Here is a 23,234-nt window from a genome sequence, read left to right as displayed (position 1 = left end):
TTGACCTGACTGATATATTTTAAATAAAAATAAAAATGTATCAACAGTGATTGTTGCTGAACAACTTACCATTATACTCTAAAAGTGAAATAAAAAAGGTTGACTTGAAGCATACATCTTCTTAACAAAGAATAGCATCATGAGTGAGTTATTTGTTCATCACGAGTAAGTCTTGCATTTATTAATATTTAGGCTCACGAGTGAATCTACCATTTATTGTTATTAAAGTTCTTGATTATCGTCACTTCATTCAGTATGACAGTAATAAAACATTCAGCATGACATCAATCTGAAAAGCACATTCCCACATATTAATCCTAAATATTTAACAGTATTTTAAACAAATGTGTAAAATGAAATGGAAATGGATTTACAATTATGACAGGTAATTGTGACATCATAATCACATTTGATTCCATGCACACCTATTTGGAATGAACACTGGACAGTATCACACCTGACAACAGTTGACTTGTAATTATGAATAAATAAATATAACAGTCTCTGGAAGCTTCAAGGAATAATGTTTCACATGAAACTGTCCCCACTGAATTTCTGGCATCTGTCAGATTTGAGGTATGCAGCAATTTTTGGCCGGGCGGCTATCCTGGCTTGGAAAGCCTTGAGCAAAGGGATGTAGTCAGCTGCCTTGTAAACTTCAGGGAGCTGGAACTTGACAGCTTCAAGCATGTGGAACAATATCAAGTCAGAATGTGTGATTTTGTCTCCAAACAAAAAGCTGCAACACAAATAAAAATTGGAATAGATCAATACATTGCAAGTCTTAATTCTACAAACCAGACAATATAATCAGACGAATACACTGGGTGAGATGTATTTTGGTTTTACACATTTAATTTTAATCTTTCTGTTGCATCTCACCTAACTTGTTTATCTGATCAATGATAGACCAATATAGATATGTACATTAATTGTTCATCGACCACCAATACCTGACATACAAAGTTTTGTAAGATAACCAGTTGACATTTATATTAATTCTGTAAATTCAGAGAAAATAACATTTTCAGTGACTAATACAGAAAATATCTCCAACTGAATGAAATCAATAGTTAATTGGTTTTGGCAAACTGATCATCTATCTTTAAGTTGATTTTAAGACTAGTCAATACCTTATTGTTATCAAACCTCACACAGTTTAGCGTGATTTTAAATGCAGTGCCATTATTAAATGAAAGCAACTGTCCTGTTTTTCTTATTGATTTACAATACCCTATTCGACATGCATGAAGTATTCTGAGAAAGACATTTAAATACAGACAAAAAATGCAAAAACATTTTGAATAATTTATCATAGAATAAACTGCTCAAAATATATAAGGTAGCTTTGTGTTTCTTTAGATCACACAATTTTAGTGATCGTTAAATTTGAACAAATTTATTTGCAATAAATTTTAGTGAATTTAGCAAGTAAACTAATGTTCTTTTAATTTTATATTCACTAAAATGATATGATGAAAAAATGATGACATATACCCTCAGCGAGCAGTTGGAAACATTTCTAATGTAGATAGACGTTTGTAACTAATGTTTCATAGACGCCAGATTGTACTAAAGTTTTAATGCCAAACATTGAAGAGATAAACTTCTGGTTGTTAGTTTATTAAGGATCCTATTGACCTTTTGTGTATAATACTATTTTAACAACCTTAATTGCTGGCAGCTATTTATGTTATGGTTCAACAATACCTTGCATTGGAATAAAGATGCCATGCTTCATTAATAAATGTTGAACAGCATAAAATGCACACTGTTCACTTTTCATAATGTATGGTCAAACTGACTACTACCAACAATTTATCTTGCTACCCATCAGTAATTCCCTAAAACTGAATATTACTCACATGAAAAACTTAAAGATTCACTCAATTTTAATTTCGCTAGAAATACTGTGATTTCAGTACCATGCATGCTTCCTATATATGTATCAACATTATTTCTCTCAAAGAAAAGACTAATTTTGAAGTTTTGGGTATCAGTCCAGCACCATTCAAAAAGCTATCTGTCTTGTATTTTGCTTGTGAGCATTTCAAATATATTCTTTAACTGTTTGGTTTAACAGGACCATTGAGAATTTATTTTATCAAATTTTGCATTTTTCTCAAGATTATCTAGCAAATTTCAAAATGGAGTCTGTCTGGTTTAGGTGTTGGACCCAATCGATGCAAACTGAGTCCAGTTGTCCCATATCCAACTCCAATGAAGTGATAAACGTTGGAACTCAAGAAATCAATTGACAGGCCTACTTTATCAGAGCTGATTCAGGCAACTGAAAAACGTCTGGAAAAAAACTGATTTTGAGTGACCTAGCTTAGACTGTACAAAGTATCACAAATCTGCACTTGAATAAACTGTTCTCATGAAAGAGGGTGTGGGTGGGTGGGTGTTTGACATTTAAATACATAAAACAACCAACTAATCAGAGGGGTGTTTCAGAGTTTTCTTTTTGCCAATTGCAGAAAAAAATTAAACTCTCTGTAGCTTCTGCATGTCTGTCCACGCATTTCAAATTATATATTAAACACAAGAATTTTTTTCCTTGTATTAAGAAACTATCAAAATATACTACCTTTAATGCTCCCTATCTCTCCTGTGTAAAATTAGACGGATTGTTCCTTATCAGATTACTTTTGTTTCAGATGTTGCTAACATTACATGTATGTTGTTATGCAACATAACATACCCAGATCCTCCTTTGTTTGCTTTCAGGGACTGTTCGAAATTTTTCAGGTACCGGGGCAATCGCTCTTTGGCAAATCTATCAATGTATCTTTGTGCCTCTTCCTTCTGTTCTTTGTATGAAACTCCGGGCTTTGCTCCATGGTATGAATTGTATCCTGCATAATGGAATTTGTAACAATCAAATACTCTGGATATATACCAGTGTGAGTGTGTGTATATATATGTGTGTGTGTGTGTGTGTGTGTGTAATGTCTCATTCTAAACGTGAATGCAAATGATATTTTGTCAAGATATAAGAGTAAAATCCTAAAATAAAAGTTATTTTGGAGATCCAAGTGACCATTGACATCTTATCCAATATACATTTTAAACTTGAAAAGAATGAAGGAAGCAAATGGTGAAATTATCAAATTAATGGTAATTTAATTTACTGCATCAGGATAACATAGGTGTGGTACGTTCTGGAGAACACTTATTAGCTTGTATGTAAAACATTGGTATTGGCAGATTCGTGGTGCAAGGGAGGTAACCTTTTAAAATATAAACCTCAATTTTTGTGACACATTTTCTTTCGAGTCCGAATAATAAAATCTGTTGCCTCAAGATAATTTTTATCATGTTTGTAACGAATCAATTTTTTATTTTTCTTTGCAGTTTAATGCAATAACATAAAAATTATTATCAGTTGGCAATTTAAACAATATATAATGAACAACCTGTCAATTTTAAGCAACGATACGAACCCCTGTGGGTGAGAGTCTGTATCAAACCACCGCGCCTAATTAAGCACACACACACACACACACACACATACACACGGCGTTAGGCTAATTCATCTGACGGGTTTGCTGGGGTCATATAGTTGTACATACGAACAACTTTACAAATCACATGCCCCTGTTCAATCTCCAAAACAGGCAATATAAATAAATCTATAAATCACCTTCCGTTATGCAGTCTAGAATTGTAGCGTTCAGCTGCTCAGCGTGATACCTATTCTCTGGTTTCTCCGGCAACATGTCAAATTTTTCCGCCAGGTACTGACAGATAACCTGGGTCTGTGACAGGACTAAATCACCTGTATAATAAATAAATAAACAAATAAAATATTTTTTTATAAATATAACCAAATTATAAATAAAGGGAACCTCTTAACAGAACTCGAGACCCTAGTGGGTCTCGTATCGTTCATCTGGCTTATTTAATTTGCCAGCTGACCCTTTCACCAAGCAGGCTAATGTTCTGTAAATTAACTCTCTCTGAATTTTAATATCATGTCAATTTTTATATTTTATAAAAGTCTGAAACAAATTATTTTCTGATATAAAAGCAAATAAATATCTCTAGATCTCGCTTGTAATCCAAAATAATCCAAGATCCGATGATACAACCCCATATGCAAAGCTGTACCAAACGACGAGAAATATTGTCTCATACGATCTCATGCAAAATCATACATGTGTTACTTCTAAATTTTTTGGATGGAGTCTCGATTAAACTCCCAGTTAGTCTCATGTTCAAAATCCAATCGAAAATATGACGTTGACGAGTTTTGTCAATTATATTACTTCATAAACGACTAGATTTTGCTAACATAAGCATATTAAAAAGTTTTATTTCTAATAAATCCTACTTGAATAGTCTCCGGAGTGGTTTACAATGAAATATACAACCACCTCATTATTTCAGTATATGTCTCTCTTGTAATAAAACTCTTCCAACATATTCATGCTATTAGACAATTAACCAAAATTTTATCAAATTGGGTCATGAATATTGTCTCAGTGATAAGAAGCTCGGCAATTGGATTACAATCAGGTCTCCGCTTTCTTTCATGTAGGACAGTGGAGATCTGATATATATATATATATATATATATATATATATATATATATATATATATATATATATATATATATAAACTGACAATGAACTGTGCAATACCACATTGTCTTTTTTGTTATTATTGCTATTATCTTAGTCAACACCTGCCGCACACGATTCCAGGATTTTGCACACTGTTGAAAGGACGATATGATTTGTATTCTTTATATACTATGCTAAGATCTAGTTGCATTGGAGTTTTCATTGTAAATCGCTTTCATTTTTACATTAAATTTACTGTCGAACATTGAAAAATGTTAACAAAGTCTGTTTTAAATGACTCATTTTCAGTGAACATACTGCAGTCACCTGTTCTGACTACATGTGCCATAGTGTCACTGTACCTCTCTGTAGATAATAAGTAACCAAAAAAACATTTTTGAAAGCATGTCAAAAATGAATTGATACATTTCAAACTCAAGTCACTTTCTTTGATATGGCTGTAAATGAACCATACTGGATGAGCTGGTCCTTCCCGGCCAATCAGAAAGCAGAGATTTACATTACTTCGACCATGGCACATATACAAATATTTGCAGTTTCAAAAATGTTATTTTTCTTTTAGCCATTCCTCCAAATCTCCTTTCGTGTTAGTTCTTGTTTGATTGTTTATTATGTACACTCACACAGTATAATGCGCAAGCACCTGCCTGTGTGTGACTGTATGTCAACTGACAGATTATAAACAATGTAGCATTCTATTATGTTAAGATCAATTTGTATTTGAATGTAAACAGTAAATAATTTCATTTTGTGTCTTATCTCCTCTATAACGTCATTATTATTATTAATATTTATTAGCTTGACCGAAGTTTTCTCCCCTGAGTATATTAATTTCACAAGGTATTTCGGCAAAATTCGATGTACATGTACTCGAAATTCGTCTGCAAAAAAACAGAACTTCTGATTGGCCGACCGGCTGACTTCGGTGCAATACAAAATTAATGAGTCATAGGTTAAGAGAGTTGGAGTGGGGCATGAGGGCTTTTTGTTAAAGCAGTATTGGTTGGCTGAGGTGTCAGTCGCTTATCTGACAGAATTAAACTCTATTTTATTTTCATACACCAATACATCCCCTTTATATTAACGAATCTGGGTGATATCAGTCTAGGTTACATTCAGAAAGCTCAAAAGGTTTTATAACGCACGATTCTCTGTCGGAACAAATTTACAGGTTAGGTATCAAAGTATTTTAGGTTATAATTTTAATCGCAAACCATCGATACAATTATCGACATGTAAGATTTGCTTCAATTCGATATAAATGTCTGTTGAAGATCGTGTACGGGCGGGAACTTCCGATTTTATTTATCCTGCCCACTATCGCAAGCAAATTAGTCAGAAAAATGTACATGTCATTGTAAAGAGTAAAGGTAGTTCAATTTTTCCTTCTCGTAACAGCAATAAAGAAAAGAAATGAAGAAAAAAAAAATCCCAAACAATAATATTCGGCCTTAAATACCTCGTCTACCTTTAATATTTTGGGAATATTTTCATTCCAAACCAATTAATACATTAAACAGAGATGCACCTTCGAAGAAAGATTTTGTATGTTTAAACTTCAATATCTCTCAACGTTTTCGGCTGATTTTGACGCAATTTTCACTGTCGTTTATGTTAACCTGGCTTCTTAATTGTGTTACGTTTATTTTTAGACTCCAATTTTACTTCAAAATGCAAATGACGAAAACAACTTCTGCAGTTCATGCCGTAAATCTAAAGGTACGTGAATCTAAATTGCAAAGGGATTACGAAGTTAGATTACGTGAAAATAATCAAGCCTCATTTTTCTGTTCTTACTTTCTTGCATAACATAGCTAACAGCAGCATCAGCAGCATCAGTGGTAGTAGTAGTAGGAGAAGGAGGAGGTGGAAGATGAGGAGGAGAAGAAATGCTTTTGTGATGGTATTGGTGATGAACTGAGGAATATTGGGAGTAGGAATGGCAGCAGCAGTAGAAGTAGTAGTAGTGGTGGCAGTAGAAACGGCAGCAACGTCATCGTCATTAGCAACAGCAGGGTAGGCGGAGAAAGAGGAGAATGAGTGGTTTTATTCTGTATGCATCTGGTTTAACTGCACTGCAACACACTACCTGCTATACAGTGCATAACGAAAGTTAGGCTGCAGAAAAACGGCAGAGCTCAAAACCTTTCCAGAATCCCACAGAAGACAAAAGCGAACATATACCATGAGACAAAAGGCACAAAAAAAAAACAAAAAAACAAAGATGTTGCAAAACAGCGCAAGAAAAGGCATACAAAACAAAGATAATGGTAAAACTGAGTAAATAACACAGTTATTTTTTTTTTACTATATACCTCGTGCTCCCTTAAACGTCTAGAACCTATGTTGCATCACCGGACGCATCTTACGGCAAACATGTTGCCTTTTCAATTGGTGGTGATAATGTCTTTGGTGGTAATATCAACAGTAGTGACAGACACAGTACTGGTGGTAATATCAGCAGTAGTGACAGACACAGTACTGGTAGCAATATCAGCAGTAGTGACAGACACAGTACTGGTGGCAATATCAGCAGTAGTGACAGACACAGTACTGGTGGTAATATCAGCAGTAGTGGCAGACACAGTACTGGTGGCAATATCAGCAGTAGTGACAGATACAGTACTGGTGGCAATATCAGCAGTAGTGACAGACACAGTACTGGTGGTAATATCAGCAGTAGTGACAGATACAGTACTGGTGGCAATATCAGCAGTAGTGGCAGACACAGTACTGGTGGCAATATCAGCAGTAGTGACAGACACAGTACTGGTGGTAATATCAGCAGTAGTGACAGACACAGTACTGGTGGTAATATCAGCAGTAGTGACAGATACAGTACTGGTGGCAATATCAGCAGTAGTGGCAGACACAGTACTGGTGGCAATATCAGCAGTAGTGACAGATACAGTACTGGTGGCAATATCAGCAGTAGTGACAGACACAGTACTGGTGGCAATATCAGCAGTAGTGGCAGACACAGTACTGGTGGCAATATCAGCAGTAGTGGCAGACACAGTACTGGTGGTAATATCAGCAGTAGTGACAGACACAGTACTGGTGGTACTGGTGGCAATATCAGCAGTAGTGACAGACACAGTACTGGTGGTAATATCAGCAGTAGTGACAGACACAGTACTGGTAGCAATATCAGCAGTAGTGACAGACACAGTACTGGTGGTAATATCAGCAGTAGTGACAGATACAGTACTGGTGGCAATATCAGCAGTAGTGGCAGACACAGTACTGGTGGCAATATCAGCAGTAGTGACAGACACAGTACTGGTGGCAATATCAGCAGTAGTGACAGACACAGTACTGGTGGCAATATCAGCAGTAGTGACAGACACAGTACTGGTGGTAATATCAGCAGTAGTGACAGACACAGTACTGGTGGTAATATCAGCAGTAGTGACAGACATAGTACTGGCATTTTGTAAAAGTGGTAGTAGTACTAAGTAATAGCAGCAGTAAGTGGTAGTGCCGGTAGCAGCAGTAGTAGTAATAGTAGATAAAGTAGTATCAGTGATGGTGATAAAACAAAAGCCAAATACAACTTACCATGCTTGATAACGGGAGGGAAAAGTACAGGATATCCTCCGATTTTTCCCTGGATAATGGATTCAGAAATCCCTTCATTGACTTCCCTGTACGGCACTCCAGCTTCTTCGAACACAAGACGCACGAACTCTGCTCGGCCTTTAAAACCACCCCAGTAGTACAATTCCCAGTTGGCTCCACCTTTGCTCATTTTCTGTAATAAATAAATAAATACATACTATTAACTTATGAGCGCAATTTGGACTTCTAGATGCAGCTTTCCTAGTTATGCATATGCACGTGCATTTTGTTCAGTTATATTTTTCACAGTTCAATGACTTTGCACATGAAAGTGTTTTTATTAATTGTTTCTCGTAGGCAACTTTTTACTATACTTTGTCATAATTTCATAAAGCGTTTATTTTCGATTCAGTGATGCCTTTGAATCTCCTCTCACGATAACGAACAATAAACATAGATATTTTTTTTATCTACATATCTACAGAATACTAACTGCAGAGTAATGATTTATAATAAGTTAAAAATTTCACCAAAGATAATTTCCCCAGCGGACAAGTTATTTAACCCAAGACTAATAACGCCTCAGTAGTTATTTGTCGACACCCAGTATCCTATTTTTACAAGATGTTTGTACATTTCGTAGGTTTCTACCTGTAAAGTAGTCGTTGATCCACGTATAGCTTTAGAACTCAACCTAATATTTGTGCAGCGTGGAGCTCTAAATATTTATATGCGGTCGCAACAAGGACTTCCTGAAATTTCGAAGTACCGAGTGAACTTATTTTTCTTCCAAGAAGTACTTTATTTAGAATATTGCCTTCCGGGTCTTGTTCTGAAATTTAACCGGCAATCTAAACAGAGCGCATTTAAACAGCCTATGTCATTATACGGCGATGTTGGCGAATAGTGGAACAGCAGTTTCCTTTAAAACCGGTCACTTGACTCTTACTTGAACTTCTCTTTATCCAGGCGTGACTCATAAAACATAGGGCACAGTTAACAGTCAGTTCGAACTGAAGTTAAACGGTGAAACGAAACAATTAACACACATAAGATATTTGACGTTTTTTTTTATAAAAAAGAAAATGGTTGCTTTGCCTGTGTAGTATAGATGCAATGTAGTTTTAATAAAAACATGGACGGTTTGGTAAGTGTACAAATTCCATATCTTGTCTCGAAATGCAGTAAAACATTTCTTTAAGAGGGGTGGATCCAGAAATATCGCTTAAAGTGGCGTAAAAATAGAGAAAAAACCCAGAAAACCACACCGTAGAAAACGTTCAGGAGATGGCACTAATTTTGGAGGACCCCTCCCTAGATACGCCCCTGTTTAATACAAAATATTGATAGCTCGGAAAGAGTATTACAGTTTTCGGTGTTCGTGGAGTCATGCATTATATTTGTATGATTTGTAGATAAGGAACATACATTATGTTAGGGAATGATGATTTTTTAATGTCTGAAAACAATGGAATATCCATTTTAAAAAGACAATGAAATTCATAACCTAAATCAATTAATTTACAATAAAAACATTTTCTGTTGGATCTTTCATATCGCACAAACGAAAATATTATACAGTTAGTGTGTGATGTATACTTCAGAATAAACAATGATTAACAAAAAGCGATTAATGTAATAATGTAAAATACTAAATCTTTTATCGTCTCTTCTGGATAAGTAAACAATGTTGTATTTTCGACATTTTGTGTGTTTTTCCTGATTTGTTTTATTATTTAGTTCTCTTCTGTGTGTGCATAAGTTTGTGATAAAATAATTGTCTTATTTTAGTTCCATTTTTAAAATTATACATGCATCATCTTTTGTCGAGTTAAAATTCGTAATTCCCATTTTTGTGCGCATCGATCAAGAAGTCTTTCTTTAAAGATTGTATTTTAACTTTACTTATTTTGAAAGATTCTGATTACGCCAAAAAAGTTGCAACCCAGTTTCCGATATGATGTTATAAATGCTATCAATATATTTTCTTCTACCTAAACCATTATTAATATCATGTAATGGTCTTAAATACAAAGTATAAAATAATCTCGAGTGTTTAATAAAAATTATGCTATCCACTCCCTCTATTACTTGTAAATGTTGAGGAGTTCTACCATGCTTACCATATAGTGTATTGTAGAAGTTAATTTTGTTTTCATAACCCTAATCCCAGCTGCATATGGAAGAATTAGAACTATTGTATCAAAAAGTATAAACTCACAGTCTACTGACAAGTTCAGATTTAAAATTCTTTTCGTAAGAAGAAGTATTTTTCCTGGTTTAATTAGGCTAATTATGCCCCATAAATATATAATATAATATTCTGCGCCAAGATTGATTCTTAATATATGGAGTTTCTGACAATTTCAATTTCACAAATCTCCGAATTTGAACTTACAATTTGTATATTCCTAAATTTGCCTCTAAACATTATTATTTTGCGTTTGACTGCGTCGATACAAATCTAATAATTATGGCAGTAATGATAAAATGTCAAATTCCTTTGTATTTCTGTTGGATTATATGAAAAAACAGCAGTATCGTCTGCATTACGAAAGATAAATAGATGTAAATGGTTTACTATATCGATATTACTTGCCTATAAGTCGACTCCAACTGCAAACAACATAGATCCTGATCTGCCATATCATACTGTGCCTACAGGTCAGGGTCTATGTTGTTTCTTCTACTGATTACTCCTAACAAACTGCACATACCCAAATCTGCCGACTCTTTATGCGACGGCAGATTTGGGTCTGTGCAGTTTGCTGTTGGACTCATAAGCGAGTGTAAACTGTATCTCCCGTAAATAAATCAGATGTAACGCCAATATAATTGAAACTCAAAATGCAGTTGTCACGGGGATTAACAGATAACTTTTAAGTATGAAGTGTTATTTTTTTTATTAAATGAAACGAGATGTCTAAGTCATTAAGAAACTGAAATTGTAAATGTTTTACTAAAAAGAACCGGTGCACGTGGTTCACTGGACTCCTGGCCAATCTATTTGAATGGCCCACAAGTGCAGAAAAATGGTTAGGCAAAACACAAAGCTGGACGATTAAATTGGTCAGTGGGACACTGTAAGATATTGGTTTGACCAGTTTACTTAACTTCTTTTCTTGATCTGTGTGCTGTACTTGACTTGTTTGACCTATGTAACTGACTTGTTCACTTGACCTTATCCGCTAGGCTTGTCTCGATATTTGCAATGGTTATAATTACAACATAAACATTCGATTGATTCATACTATATTTAGCACAGACGATGGCTCAATATGTATAAATATTGATGACTGCCTTTCAGAGCAACACACAATGGTTTCTATGGGCTCTTAAACTGTGCATCAGTTACACAGTCGAGGCTAATCGGTGCTGCTACACATTCTAACTAACAAGCCTGTATCACATCCAACATCATTTATCGAATTATTTTGCATCAATTGTCTACTTAGCTACACTGATGATGTCGGCAAGTCAGCTAGAACAAATTAAATGCCGGATCCTTAAGGAGTTGTTTCTTTAGAATGGCATTACTTTCTTAATTCTCCTTAACACTGTGGAATGTGCAGAAAAAAGTAATAAAGAAAGAAATTATTAATTTTCCAGAGCAGAATATTCGGGAAAGAAAAAGTCCATTAATTTCATGTTTCTTTTAAATAAAACGCATTATATAGGTCCTAAAAAAATTATCTATGACAATCCAACAACCGACAACGTAGTACTAAAAGAGAATGGATACTCCTAAAGAATGGTTCGGCACATATGTGAATTTTCTAATATATCCAAAACCCGTATGGATTCTATAAGTATGCTTATACCGCTCCGGTGGCCTAGTGGTTAGAGCGTCCGCCTCGGATGCGGGAGGTCGTGGGTTCGATCCGAGGCCTAGTGATACCGAAGACTTACAAAAATGGTACTAACAGCTGCTTCGCTTGGCGCTCAGCATTAAGAGGTTAGTGTTAGGACTGGTCAGCCTGGTGTCAGGATAACGTGACTGGGTGGGACATCATGCTACATGTCTGCGGCATGATGCCCCAGTGCTAGACATCACTATAAACTGCCACATCGCATACATCGTAGCGATATGACTGGAAAATTGTTAAAACTACGTTAAAAATCCAAATCACATCACATCACATCACATAAGTATGCTTATTTAATAAAACGATAAAATAAAAGTTAAGGGATTCAACTATTTTATCTCTGAGTTAAAAAATATTGAATAGTTAAAGCAAACTAATTGCAATAATTTAATTTTACTAAACATGCTGACTAGTTCAACAGTGGAGTTTTTTAATAAATGGTTTACTGTAACGTTTTCCTTATCACTAAAGGCAAACGGGTTTGTACTCTTCTACACTCGCACAGGAATGTACTTGAAACACCGAGCACATGCTCTGCTTAAGCAAGAGAGACATTCTAGGAAAAATCAATTTATAATACTGGTGGAAAAATAAGAAACGCTCAAGTTAGGGAACAAACTTGTCAACTTAACCATTTTCGTTGAATGTGCCAGTTAACGAATAATGTAAATTATCTTTAAATAAAATATCTTTACTTGATGTGCATTTTGTTATTTCCGTTTGTACTGGTCTGTATTTGATGATCATGCTGTTCTCTCCATTTTGTTTAAGGAAGAAATAAGTGTCCAAGTAAACAAAATTATGTCAAATAATCTTTTAAAAATCTTAAAGTTATTTACAATTCAGTTCTCTCTCTCTCTCTCTCTCTCTCTCTCTCTCTCTCTCTCTCATTAAAACTAAATTGGGCTATAAACCATTCCTTTAGCACCTATGGGCTTTGCTTAGTGAGCCCATTTACCCGATATGTACTGCTCAGATCGCTCTGTAGCAAGAGAAGCCAAGAAATATTCCTTGTTGGTTGGTAACAGGTTCATACAAAATTAATACAATTAGTACATGTGCATTTTATTTCCGTCATTATATGTATTCGTAATCTCTAATTTATTAACATAAATTCGAAATCCGTATTTCTTCATAATGTTACTCATTGTTTTTTTTTTTTTTTTTTTTTTTGGGGGGGCTCTTTTTAAAAAAATGTCAATACTACCTATAATAGTTAGTTTCAACCATAATCTTTGTTTCATTTATTGTAAAGTAACGCGCGTTTACCAGAGATTTCATTTATGGTAATTTATCTTTTCTTTCTTTCCAGTCATGTCAGTATCCATGCGTTTAGAGGAACTGTATGTAGTTTTGTATTGGTCATCATTTAATTTCAGTATTGATTGTGATACTGCTGCCAATATAACTTATATTGTCACTACTATAAACAAAGAAATGAAAACAACTACAACATTACAGTGTATGTCGTCCACGAGTGATTTACACTCTAGCAAAGTGAGATGCTTTCAGTTGCCTAATGTTCCGTATTGCAACCTCAGCGAAATAAAGATCTTGTCATTGTCTCTCGTTATATCCTGTACAAGTAAAACAAAAACACGTACTTAGATTGAATATGAAAGACTGAACCTATTTCACCTAACCAATAAAAACAGGCGACCGCTTCAGGAATGCGGATTTAAAATTTAAAACGTCACGTGACTGGCCCATACAGGTGAAGCACTCCTGAACATCCGGGACTGGAAATCGATATACATTGTACCTGTTCAGTCATGATTTTTGGCAGTTCTTGCAGCGATATCCTGGTGTATGTATGTATGTATGTATGTTTGGATCTTGAGAAGGTAACTTACTTCGGTCTTCTGGTACACTGTATTATAATCAGTAACTATCAATTCAGAATTTCCCAAACCTTAGAGATATATGCAATATGCAATATTTCTTACAAGTTCAGTAGAGTTACTTCGCACACACACGTATATATATATATATATATATATATATATATATATATATATATATATATATATATATATATATATATATATATACAAATAATACTATCATACAGAGGAGGGGGGAACGGAAAGGAGAAAGGATTGCGATGAAATTGTGTATCATATTAAATTCATTTAGAAAACTGGGATTATTAACACTTTTTATCGTTATTTTCATGCGTCAATTATGATTAATGCGTGGAAATTAACAAGTGTCTGCTACACACGAGTGCGTATAACACCGATTGAGTAACATCATTTTTTGGTGATGTGTGCTTAGTCGTGAGGGAATACGGGCTCGTGTGTGCAGGCATGGCAATGCGTGCCGTTTACCCGCGGACCTGGGTTCGAATGTCCGTAGAGTAGGAATTAAAAATTCTCATTTGTATTAAAATATTAATTCTGCCCACTATTATCAAGCATTCTTCTATAGGAATCCAGGGGTAGCAGTTTCCGTTCTGTCTTGTGTACATTTATAATTCTCTCTCTCTCTCTCTCTCTCTCTCTCTCTTTATATATAAAATAACATGACTTTGAAAGTGTTTGTGTGATGTAAATTGATATACCAATACTACTGGTATATAAAATGCACAGTAATACGCATATACAAAAATTCTCGCACCTGTGTGCTCTTTATTTTAGATCAATGATAAATTCCCACACATTAATCATTAGTGACGTATGAAAATAACGATAAAAAGTGTTAATAATCCCAGGTTTCTAAATGAATTTAATATGGTACACAATTTCATCGCAATCCTTTCTCCTTTCTGTTCCCCTCCCCTCCCATGCATAACGGAAAAAGCTACTTAGAAATTTGGAGTTGAGAGAAACAGAATTTGTGTGGGATGAAAACCTTGAAATTGAACTTACACCAAGTAACCTAGAAAATTACTTTCCTGTGCACTTTCCTTGGGATTTATCTACAGTGTTTATATAATCAATGATACACAGTTTGAAATCCTGTCGACATTATACTGTAAATTTCTCGGTTATGTGGCACACATACTGTGATGCATTTAATGTTTTGTTGTTGTTGTTGTTTCCTAAACCTATTATAATGTTCTAAACAAATTATTAATTAAATATGAAAAGGCCTCACTCTCTCTGTGGAACATCGTAGCAAGACACTATGAAAAGACGTGGCATATCATTGATACAGCGTAATAATAATAATAATAATAATATATATATATATATATATATATATATATATATATATATATATATATATATATATATATATATATATATATATATATCTGTGTGTGTGTGTGTGTGTGTGTGTAATAACATGGCCTTTACAGTGTTGGTACTCTAATGGCTGAGCGTTCATGTGAATGGGGTAACTAACCATGTGTTTCTATTGCTCTACTTTCTTCATTAAAACCATCTTTCATGGTTAAATCATACGTGTTTATTACATTGATTTAATCGATGTGAAGAAAAATATAAACTTAAATCAAAGCAATCAACTTATAAATATGCAAAGGTGATTGTGAATGGCAACTTAATTTTGTAGCGGACACACTCGGCAGCGATGCGAGGAGTTCATTCACTCGGACAATTCATAGTTTCCTGTTGTAAATCTGAACTCCATTCAAAGGGAAAATATATGTATTTCTATTTGTATAAATAAAATATATGTATAGTTTGTACGCTGCTCAATTATATAGCACTCATTGCATACATTTTTCATTGAAAGGAAACTCCGCAAGCCTCGTTTCCATTTAATAAAAAATATATACATCTCGTGGTATATCATTGATACAGCGTAAATACTATATATATTTTGGGACAAAATTTGATTTACGGTTTACTGGAACGGTATCAACGTGTAAAATAAGAATATGTAGTATGATGTTTATCTATCTACCTATCTATCTATCTATCTATATATATATATATATATATATATATATATATATATATATATATATATATATATATATATATATATATATAAGTGGATGAACGAGCAGATCGTACTCCGATTTTTCGCCGAGTTTCACAACGCAGGTTTTGGTGCAATTTATCCTTTTATATCTACTTATTTCATCTTGGAAATATAGTTCAGTTCTAGGACATCTAGCTGGTGATTCTGCCATCTGGACATGCTTATGACGCCAATTGGCAGTCATGGTTACTTAAATACACTTATTTATTGATTTTTTTCTCTTCTGAAAATAAACTGAATAAATCTGACTTTAGGCGTACTATTTTGTCTGTCTTCGTCGGCAAAGTATTAACAACAAGAATGCAGATCTGTTTAATAAAGTCAGGGTATTAAATTTTTTTTTATAAAGGGGAGGTCGCGGGTTCGAACCCAGGCCAAGGCATACAAAACACTTATAAAAATGGTACTTTTAGCTACCTCACTTGGCGTTCAGCATTAAGAGGTTAGTGGTGTCAGGATAATGGGACTGGGTAGGGCATGATGTTGCATTGTAGATAACTACGTGACATTATATTTTCTGTCTAAACCTAGGGCCTAATTTAAGACTGCCATTTGTCTAGGGTTTTTTTTCTCCCTCAATATATTGACAAAATGGAAATGTCATGTTAAGTTTAACTTTACGTTTCCCAAGTTTGGTTTGTCCCCAGAGCAGCAGCCAATGTAAACCTGCTGCATAATGTTAATTCCAGTTTGTCCACAGGATTAACATCACATTTTCCGTTCGTCAACGTTTTTAAAATGTAACAATATCTATAGAGTGCCGTTCGAGGTCAACAATTTCTAAAAATATGACAATGTATACAATGTGTCATTTGAGGCAAAGAACACCTAACAATGTAACAATGTATGCAATGTGTTCTTGAACGCATAGATGTCATCTTCATCGCCTCAATGCTAATTTCTTGCTAGAATATATGCAACCAACCGATGTAAACCTGCGGCATAACGTTAAAAATTCCTATACGGCTCTAAGATACCCCATATTCACCGACATCCGCTGGGGATAAGGGAAAAAGAGAGGCAATTGTCCTCCACTACCCCAATTTTTAAAAAATCCAATGTGCACTATGTATGCATGTATGTATGTATGTATGTATGTATGTATGTATATAGCACAGTTTATTTTGGTTCTGATCCCTCTCCCTTTTGAAAAATAGCATCGCCCACCCACCCGCAGCGCTAGAAACTTTTGACTCTGTTTAATATTGCAGTACCACAGACACCTCGAATATTACATTAAATTATTATCGCCACTAAGCAAGCGCGCCAAATGCTTGATCGAAAACAGTATTGTTCCATTCTCGTACCTTTCCATTGGCAACTTAGACGTCAGTGTTGCAGATCGATTGGAACATCCTTAACTTTTAATATGAAACAAGAATATGCCTTGGATGTATGTCGACGAAGTCGGTTAGAGAAAATTCATGCATTTTGTTTGCTGAAAAGTCTCTGCAAAAAGGAAGTCTCAGTAGGAGCATCCTTTACCTTTCCATCGAATGTCAGAAAACAATCTCCAATACAAGTAATAGCTATTTTGCAGTGCCTTTAAGCCCATGGTTGTTATAACGTCATAATAACTTCATAAAGTCATAACGAATAGATGATATTTTATGACTAACAGCAAGGTAAGCAAATGTTGCACTGAAATGAAACAAAATGAGATGTTCATTTTTTCTTTTCATTACACATTTAAAGGCATATCATTAAAAGTTAAACGTACGTGTATTTTATTGATTGTTTAAACGTCGTTTAGTATTTTATTTCTAATTTCCATCATCTTATAAAATTCTTCGCAAATCTAGCTTGATGCCCGTACTCCAAAAAGATAACGATGTTCCGAATGATCCGTAGGGTTTGCCTTGTGGTGGCGCTCTACAGATATTATGATTGAGAGAGTGACAGGTGTAAGGTGAAGTTGATTGCATTTGCAACATGCACAGTTGAGAAATGTTGGCAAACTTCTAGGTTACTTTCATATAATATGGCCCAAAATTACTCCGGATATTGTACTTATTGAAATTGTGCATGATCTAAGCACACATTTAACCAAATTGACAGTTCCTTTGTGCTCTAAAAATCACCCTGAATTAGTCTAAAGTACACTATCTTTAGCAGGTATCAAAACAGGGAACACGAAATTTGCCAGACTAGACAGTACCAGTTTCTGAAAGTGCCGTGACTGAATAGCCAAATATATAAAATGTACCAAAACATGTTGTCAGCCCATCTTATTACAATGTACCTCTGAAGTCCAGGAGGTGAAAATAACTAAGCGGAGGCTGCAGTGTTTTGATAGCTGCACATCTGAAACAATGCCAAGCTGTATCATTTGTAACTCAAATTAAACACATCAATGATGCACCGAAAATAAAGGGAATTCAAAGTTGTTTTTTCTTCTTTTTTTAAAAAAAACCCAAATGCTTAAGATATGAAACATCTTATTTAAATAGTGAATATTACCAGTGAGGAAAGCCTGAGAAATTATTTTCTTTCAAATCTAACCCTTTTCGAAACTATAAAGCACCACCACCAAGTTACGGTCAGATGAATCATATTTTGTCTCGCAGAAATATCTGAGATAGTCCGAATGTGTAATTTTCTTTAGCATAGGTAATTTAACCACCGAATACCGCCGAACACTGTCAAAGATCTCCGAACACCACCGAACACAATACAATTACCACTGAACACAATAAAACTACCACCGAACACTTTAAAATAAACACAATACTTGAAAACAGCTAAATTAAATGTAATTTTAACTAAATTGACGCGTATTAAGACACGATTTTCTCATAAGAAACATATCTACGTATGCCGCTTTTAATAAAAGGCTCCGATCATAGACCCATTATAATGAATATGAATATAAATTATTCACTACTGTCGCCTCTCACATAACTGAAAAAAAGCAAAATTGGCAACTTGAAAAACAAGAACAATTATAGACATATAGCTCTCATAACAATCATATCAAACACGTTTGAACATATAATATTTGAACGTTGTGAAGCCATAATTTCTGAATTTCAGTTTGGATTTAAGAAATAGCTCTCGACAGACATGGGTTTTTTTTGCTTTCAAATAAGCGGTTCATTACTACCATGGTCATGGTAGACCCGCGTTTGCATGTTTCCTAGATGTTAGTAAAGCATTTGATGGGGCAACCATTGGACGTTATTTAAAAAAGTTGATTAATAGACAAATACTCATGTTCATTGTTTCTATTCTCATGGAATGATATATCACACAGGTATACAGTGTACAACGGGGAACCTCAATATCTCTGCCTTTTTTTTTTTGTATGTAACGGAGTAAACCGTAAGCTGATCCCCAATGAGTTATATCTTAAAATCTTTATCTTTGTAGATTATCGATTAGTCTTTCTGTCATCGCATTAAGAAATTTATTGAAGATATGTGGGGAGTACGCGCGTGATCATGATATCACGTATAATACATAAGTTACATCCAGCAATATCACAATCTATGAATATTCCGGCAAGTACAAGCTGTGTTCCGCCATTAAGTGAGGACAAACCCAAAGACAATTAAACGGATCGAAATAGAGATACAGTAAAAAAACAAAGAAAATTCACCTGCAAATGAACAGAAATAATTCTCTTTTAGCACTAAGAGGTGCCAAGCAGATTAAATATATAAAATATAGAACCCATTCCAGATATAACAACGTTGCAGACGAAATATTGCAAGTTCTTTCAATGATCAACAACCATACATTTATTCAACAAAATATTTCACCAGATAGAAAAAGTTCTGCCCATTATATGTTACACCAATGACCAGATGACAAACTTAAAAACTTTCTTAAAAAAAAGCAGAAAATCCTGTTGGGGTTGATAGAAAATTCAAATTAATGACCTTGTACGTTACTGCCCTTGTTTATCATAACCGCAGAGTCATTCGAAATGAAACGGGATCATCCAATATTCGCAGAAGCCATGCTACTACTGTATAGACGCTTCATACCAGACGTACATGGTTTTCTTTCCTCACCTCTGTTCAGTGATTAAATTCAACAGCTTTGAGTGACCCAATCCAGAAAACATCGAGATCGGAACGAACGACTAAAAAGCAATGACAAAAGCGATTGAATATATATTTCCCAATGCTACAAGAAGACTGCACCAAACAACTTAAAGACAATGTTAAACCCTATTGACAAAACCGAGTAAGGGTAGATTCCAAAGATAGAGGCACAATAATGGATTTTATAAATGGAGCAAATGTTATCGTGTACGAAGATGACAGTCTCCAATTTTAAACGCAGTCATCTGAATTAAAAGACAAGTGTGCCAACTGCCCAACGTTTTGTAGAATATTAAGAGAAAAATAACTGTGGAGATACAAGGCAGAATCTTATAAATTGGAAATATTTGTTAAATTCCGTCGTGATAGAAAAATAATAAAAAAAGACACGCAACAATAATGGCTTCTTTAGCTGGACTGTTTTCAGTCATAAACAAAGCAAAGGGCATGTGAGATGGGTTTATTCCCGCACAGTGGGATGCTAAATGTTCCTGGGGGAAGGAATTAGTGCCACATCCCCCAGGCGTTTATGTGCTCAAGGAGCACTGCTAATTTGGCCGTCAGGTCGTATGACTATATGTCTCTAACGAGCTGAATGAAGGGCTTTCATGAGTGGGAATGGGACCAACACACACTCATGTTAACAAAGAGTTGATTTTAGTCCGTTATTGACTGCACTAGGTGTCGACCCAAGCAGTATGTAACGCCCGTTGCGATTGGTGGCAACGATGACGTCACATCGGGACACCTAGCTTTAGGTGGGTGGAAATTGTTCCACATCTCCGCCGTTACACGATGTCCGAGACAGGCAAGAGGGCAAGGAACTCGGGAAGTCAGCCATGGATGTCGTGCACTCCCAAGAACGCCAGCCCGTACTTGGTCAGATTTAGTCTAGTTTTACTAAAGGACAATAAAAAAAATGACAATAATACGTTAGCCACCTGTGCAATTGGGTCAAATCAAAACAAGTTGTAACATTTTCCTACGTCCTAACAATCGTAAAAGTTCTAGTACATAGTGTACGTTGTAGATGCCCTACAAATTTTTAAATAACTAATATGTCTGAGCGACATATAAAAAGTTTGGTCACTGTTAGGTCATAAAAGGTTTGAACTTTGAAGCGGTGGATTGAAGGATCAAGTGAGTGTACATAATAGTTTTATTGAAACGGGATACCAAGCCAATATGGTTCCCTGGATAAGAGGCAATATTGGTAGTCCTTAGAAGGGCTTTCTTAAGCAAATGTTCCCCGTTTTTCTCCTCCTTCTTTACATTTCTCCGCAGTCTTTTTTCCTCTCAGGTAATTTCGGGGAAATGGTAGCTGTGTAGCATAAAAATGTAGTTAGCTGCTTATATTAGCTGCTGGACTGGGTAGTTATTGTAGGCCTCTTGATAGAACTGTATAAGGATTCTGACACCATAGTGCCACTCGCTATTCATTTATGTTTTGCTTCTATTTATGTTAGGTGTTTCATGCGCGCGTTGCACGCTTATTTGTGTCCGACTGAGGCAAGGGAGGTAGTGACCAGGAAGGCAGGCGACCATCTGCAGGCAGGAGTCCTCTCATTCCAGGGTACTGGTCTAAATCGATGTACTTGGACGAATTTTGAGTTTTGGTTCTTTGTGTTTGAAATTGTTCTAAAGATGAGCTCGGTTGCATTGGATGGAAAAGTCTGTGCTGCTTTAGTATTAGTATGGTCTGTGTCACAGAAGTAGGCCGCAGGATTACCTTGGCTGTCTTTCATGTTAGGGCTAGGAAGAAGTAGAGAAGAAGACTTTTTTAAAAACATTATTTTTGTTGATAAGCTGTAGACGATAAATTTACATTTATAATACTAGTGAAAGTCTATAAAATAGTTTTATAATGTATAAACAAAAGGCGATCGACTTCATACTGTTTTGCTGAAATCTTAACTGTGAGAGTATGCATGTGGTATGACATTAAAAAATGTAAATATAAAAAGGTTAATTCCATATAATATATCAAGATAACGGGGTTTGTTTGAGAATTTATTGACACATAAAGGGCAATCGCAAAAAAATCCATAAAAGTATAACAAGATAAATAAATACATTTTTATTAAAAAATAACGATATAAAAATGGTATGCTATTAAAAGGTAGAAAGACAACTAATCAAAGTAAATTAAAGACGAAATTAAAGAAAAGAGACGAAGAAAGAGTGGGAATAAAATATTATGGCATAATGTGAAGAAAAAAAAAACATTCATTTGAAAACAAACAGAATATGTCATAGCTGGTATGGAAATTATTTTACTTAATACATTCCATGAAAGAAAATCATATTTTTGTGATAAACGTCATTTAATTTGAAAATACGTGGTATCTTGCTATTTAAAGTATATTTAGTTTATTTTCTGTGTTCGGTGGTGCTCGGCGGTGTTTGATAGTGTTCGGTGGTGTTCGGATGAGGGAAATTATGACCAAATGATATACTGTTTAGTCAAAACTGCCACCGATTGATGGGTATATTTGATGTAAAATTTGCCAGTTCATTTGAAATGAATTTTATTTACTTTTCCAAGTTTTAATTGTAAAACAGTGTGGGGTGATTCAGTCAGATATAAGGAAATACGGATTTATTTCATAACCGGTACTGAAACCGGGTTACGTTGATATATTTCTTACAAGAAAATCATGCCTTAATTATCTTAATACAAGTCATTTTAGTTTAAATTACATTTAACTTAGCTGCTTTCATGTATTTTGTTTATTTTAATATGTACGGGGGTAATTTTATTGTGTTTTGTGGTATTTGACAGTGTCCGGTGATGTACGGAAGTAAAAAGATCGGCGGTGCTCAGCGATAGTAAAAATACCTATCCACCTGTCGTTACTTTTTCAAAAGGTGTTATAAAACAGGATTCCAGTTTACATTCTCATAAACAAAAATTTTTATTCCAATATTCTTCATTATTTGAAATTGCAATTTATTTTTATAATTCAGGCATGAAAGATAATTTGTAGACTTAATAACACCATTCAAAAATGAAACTGCCACTCCCATCAGGGACCCATCAAATGATTTCAAGACACAGATTTTGTGATCATTTATAGTTTAAAAACTATAGCCCTCAAATAGCATGGAAAATATCTTTCTTTTAAACAGATTTTTAAAAATATGTATCCATTTTATAAATCTTAGGTGTGAAAGAAATTGTTAACCCCACGCAGTCACACTTTTGTGTCGCTCC

The 23,234-nt window shown here is 34.8% G+C and overlaps 1 protein-coding gene across 2 annotated transcripts; it reads right to left on the bottom strand.

The window, feature by feature from the left end:
* On the bottom strand, positions 1-8,953 carry LOC149779498 (glutathione S-transferase P 1-like). 2 transcript variants are annotated; one of them, XM_089940189.1, is made up of 5 exons: positions 8,803-8,953; positions 8,152-8,344; positions 3,647-3,781; positions 2,705-2,858; positions 1-739 (listed from the first exon to the last, which is right to left on the bottom strand). In XM_089940189.1, the coding sequence occupies exons 2-5, from the start codon at positions 8,339-8,341 to the stop codon at positions 529-531; spliced, it is 690 nt and encodes a 229-aa protein (XP_089796315.1). In that variant the 5' UTR covers positions 8,342-8,344; positions 8,803-8,953; the 3' UTR covers positions 1-528. The 2 variants fall into 2 exon arrangements, with proteins under 2 accessions (XP_089796315.1, XP_089796316.1); XM_089940190.1 differs by lacking the exon at positions 8,803-8,953 and adding an exon at positions 8,682-8,792.
* Positions 8,954-23,234: the final 14,281 nt, after the last annotated feature.

The sequence above is a fragment of the Sinohyriopsis cumingii genome, chromosome 17 (assembly GCF_028554795.1).
Source record: "Sinohyriopsis cumingii isolate HCF-2022 chromosome 17, ASM2855479v2, whole genome shotgun sequence".
Lineage (NCBI taxonomy): Eukaryota > Metazoa > Mollusca > Bivalvia > Unionida > Unionidae > Sinohyriopsis > Sinohyriopsis cumingii.
The sequence above is the reverse complement of the archived record's forward strand: the minus strand, read 5'-3'. Positions and strand labels throughout refer to the sequence as shown.

Coding starts and splice junctions, on each gene's coding strand:
- LOC149779498 (XM_089940189.1), bottom strand. CDS start 8,341: ATGAGCAAAGGTGGAGCCAACTGGGAATTGTACTACTGGGGTGGTTTT. Junction 3,782..8,151: donor CCCTCCCGTTATCAAGCATG/GTAAGTTGTATT, acceptor TTTATTATACAG/GTGATTTAGTCCTGTCACAG. Junction 2,859..3,646: donor TCTAGACTGCATAACGGAAG/GTGATTTATAGA, acceptor TCCATTATGCAG/GATACAATTCATACCATGGA.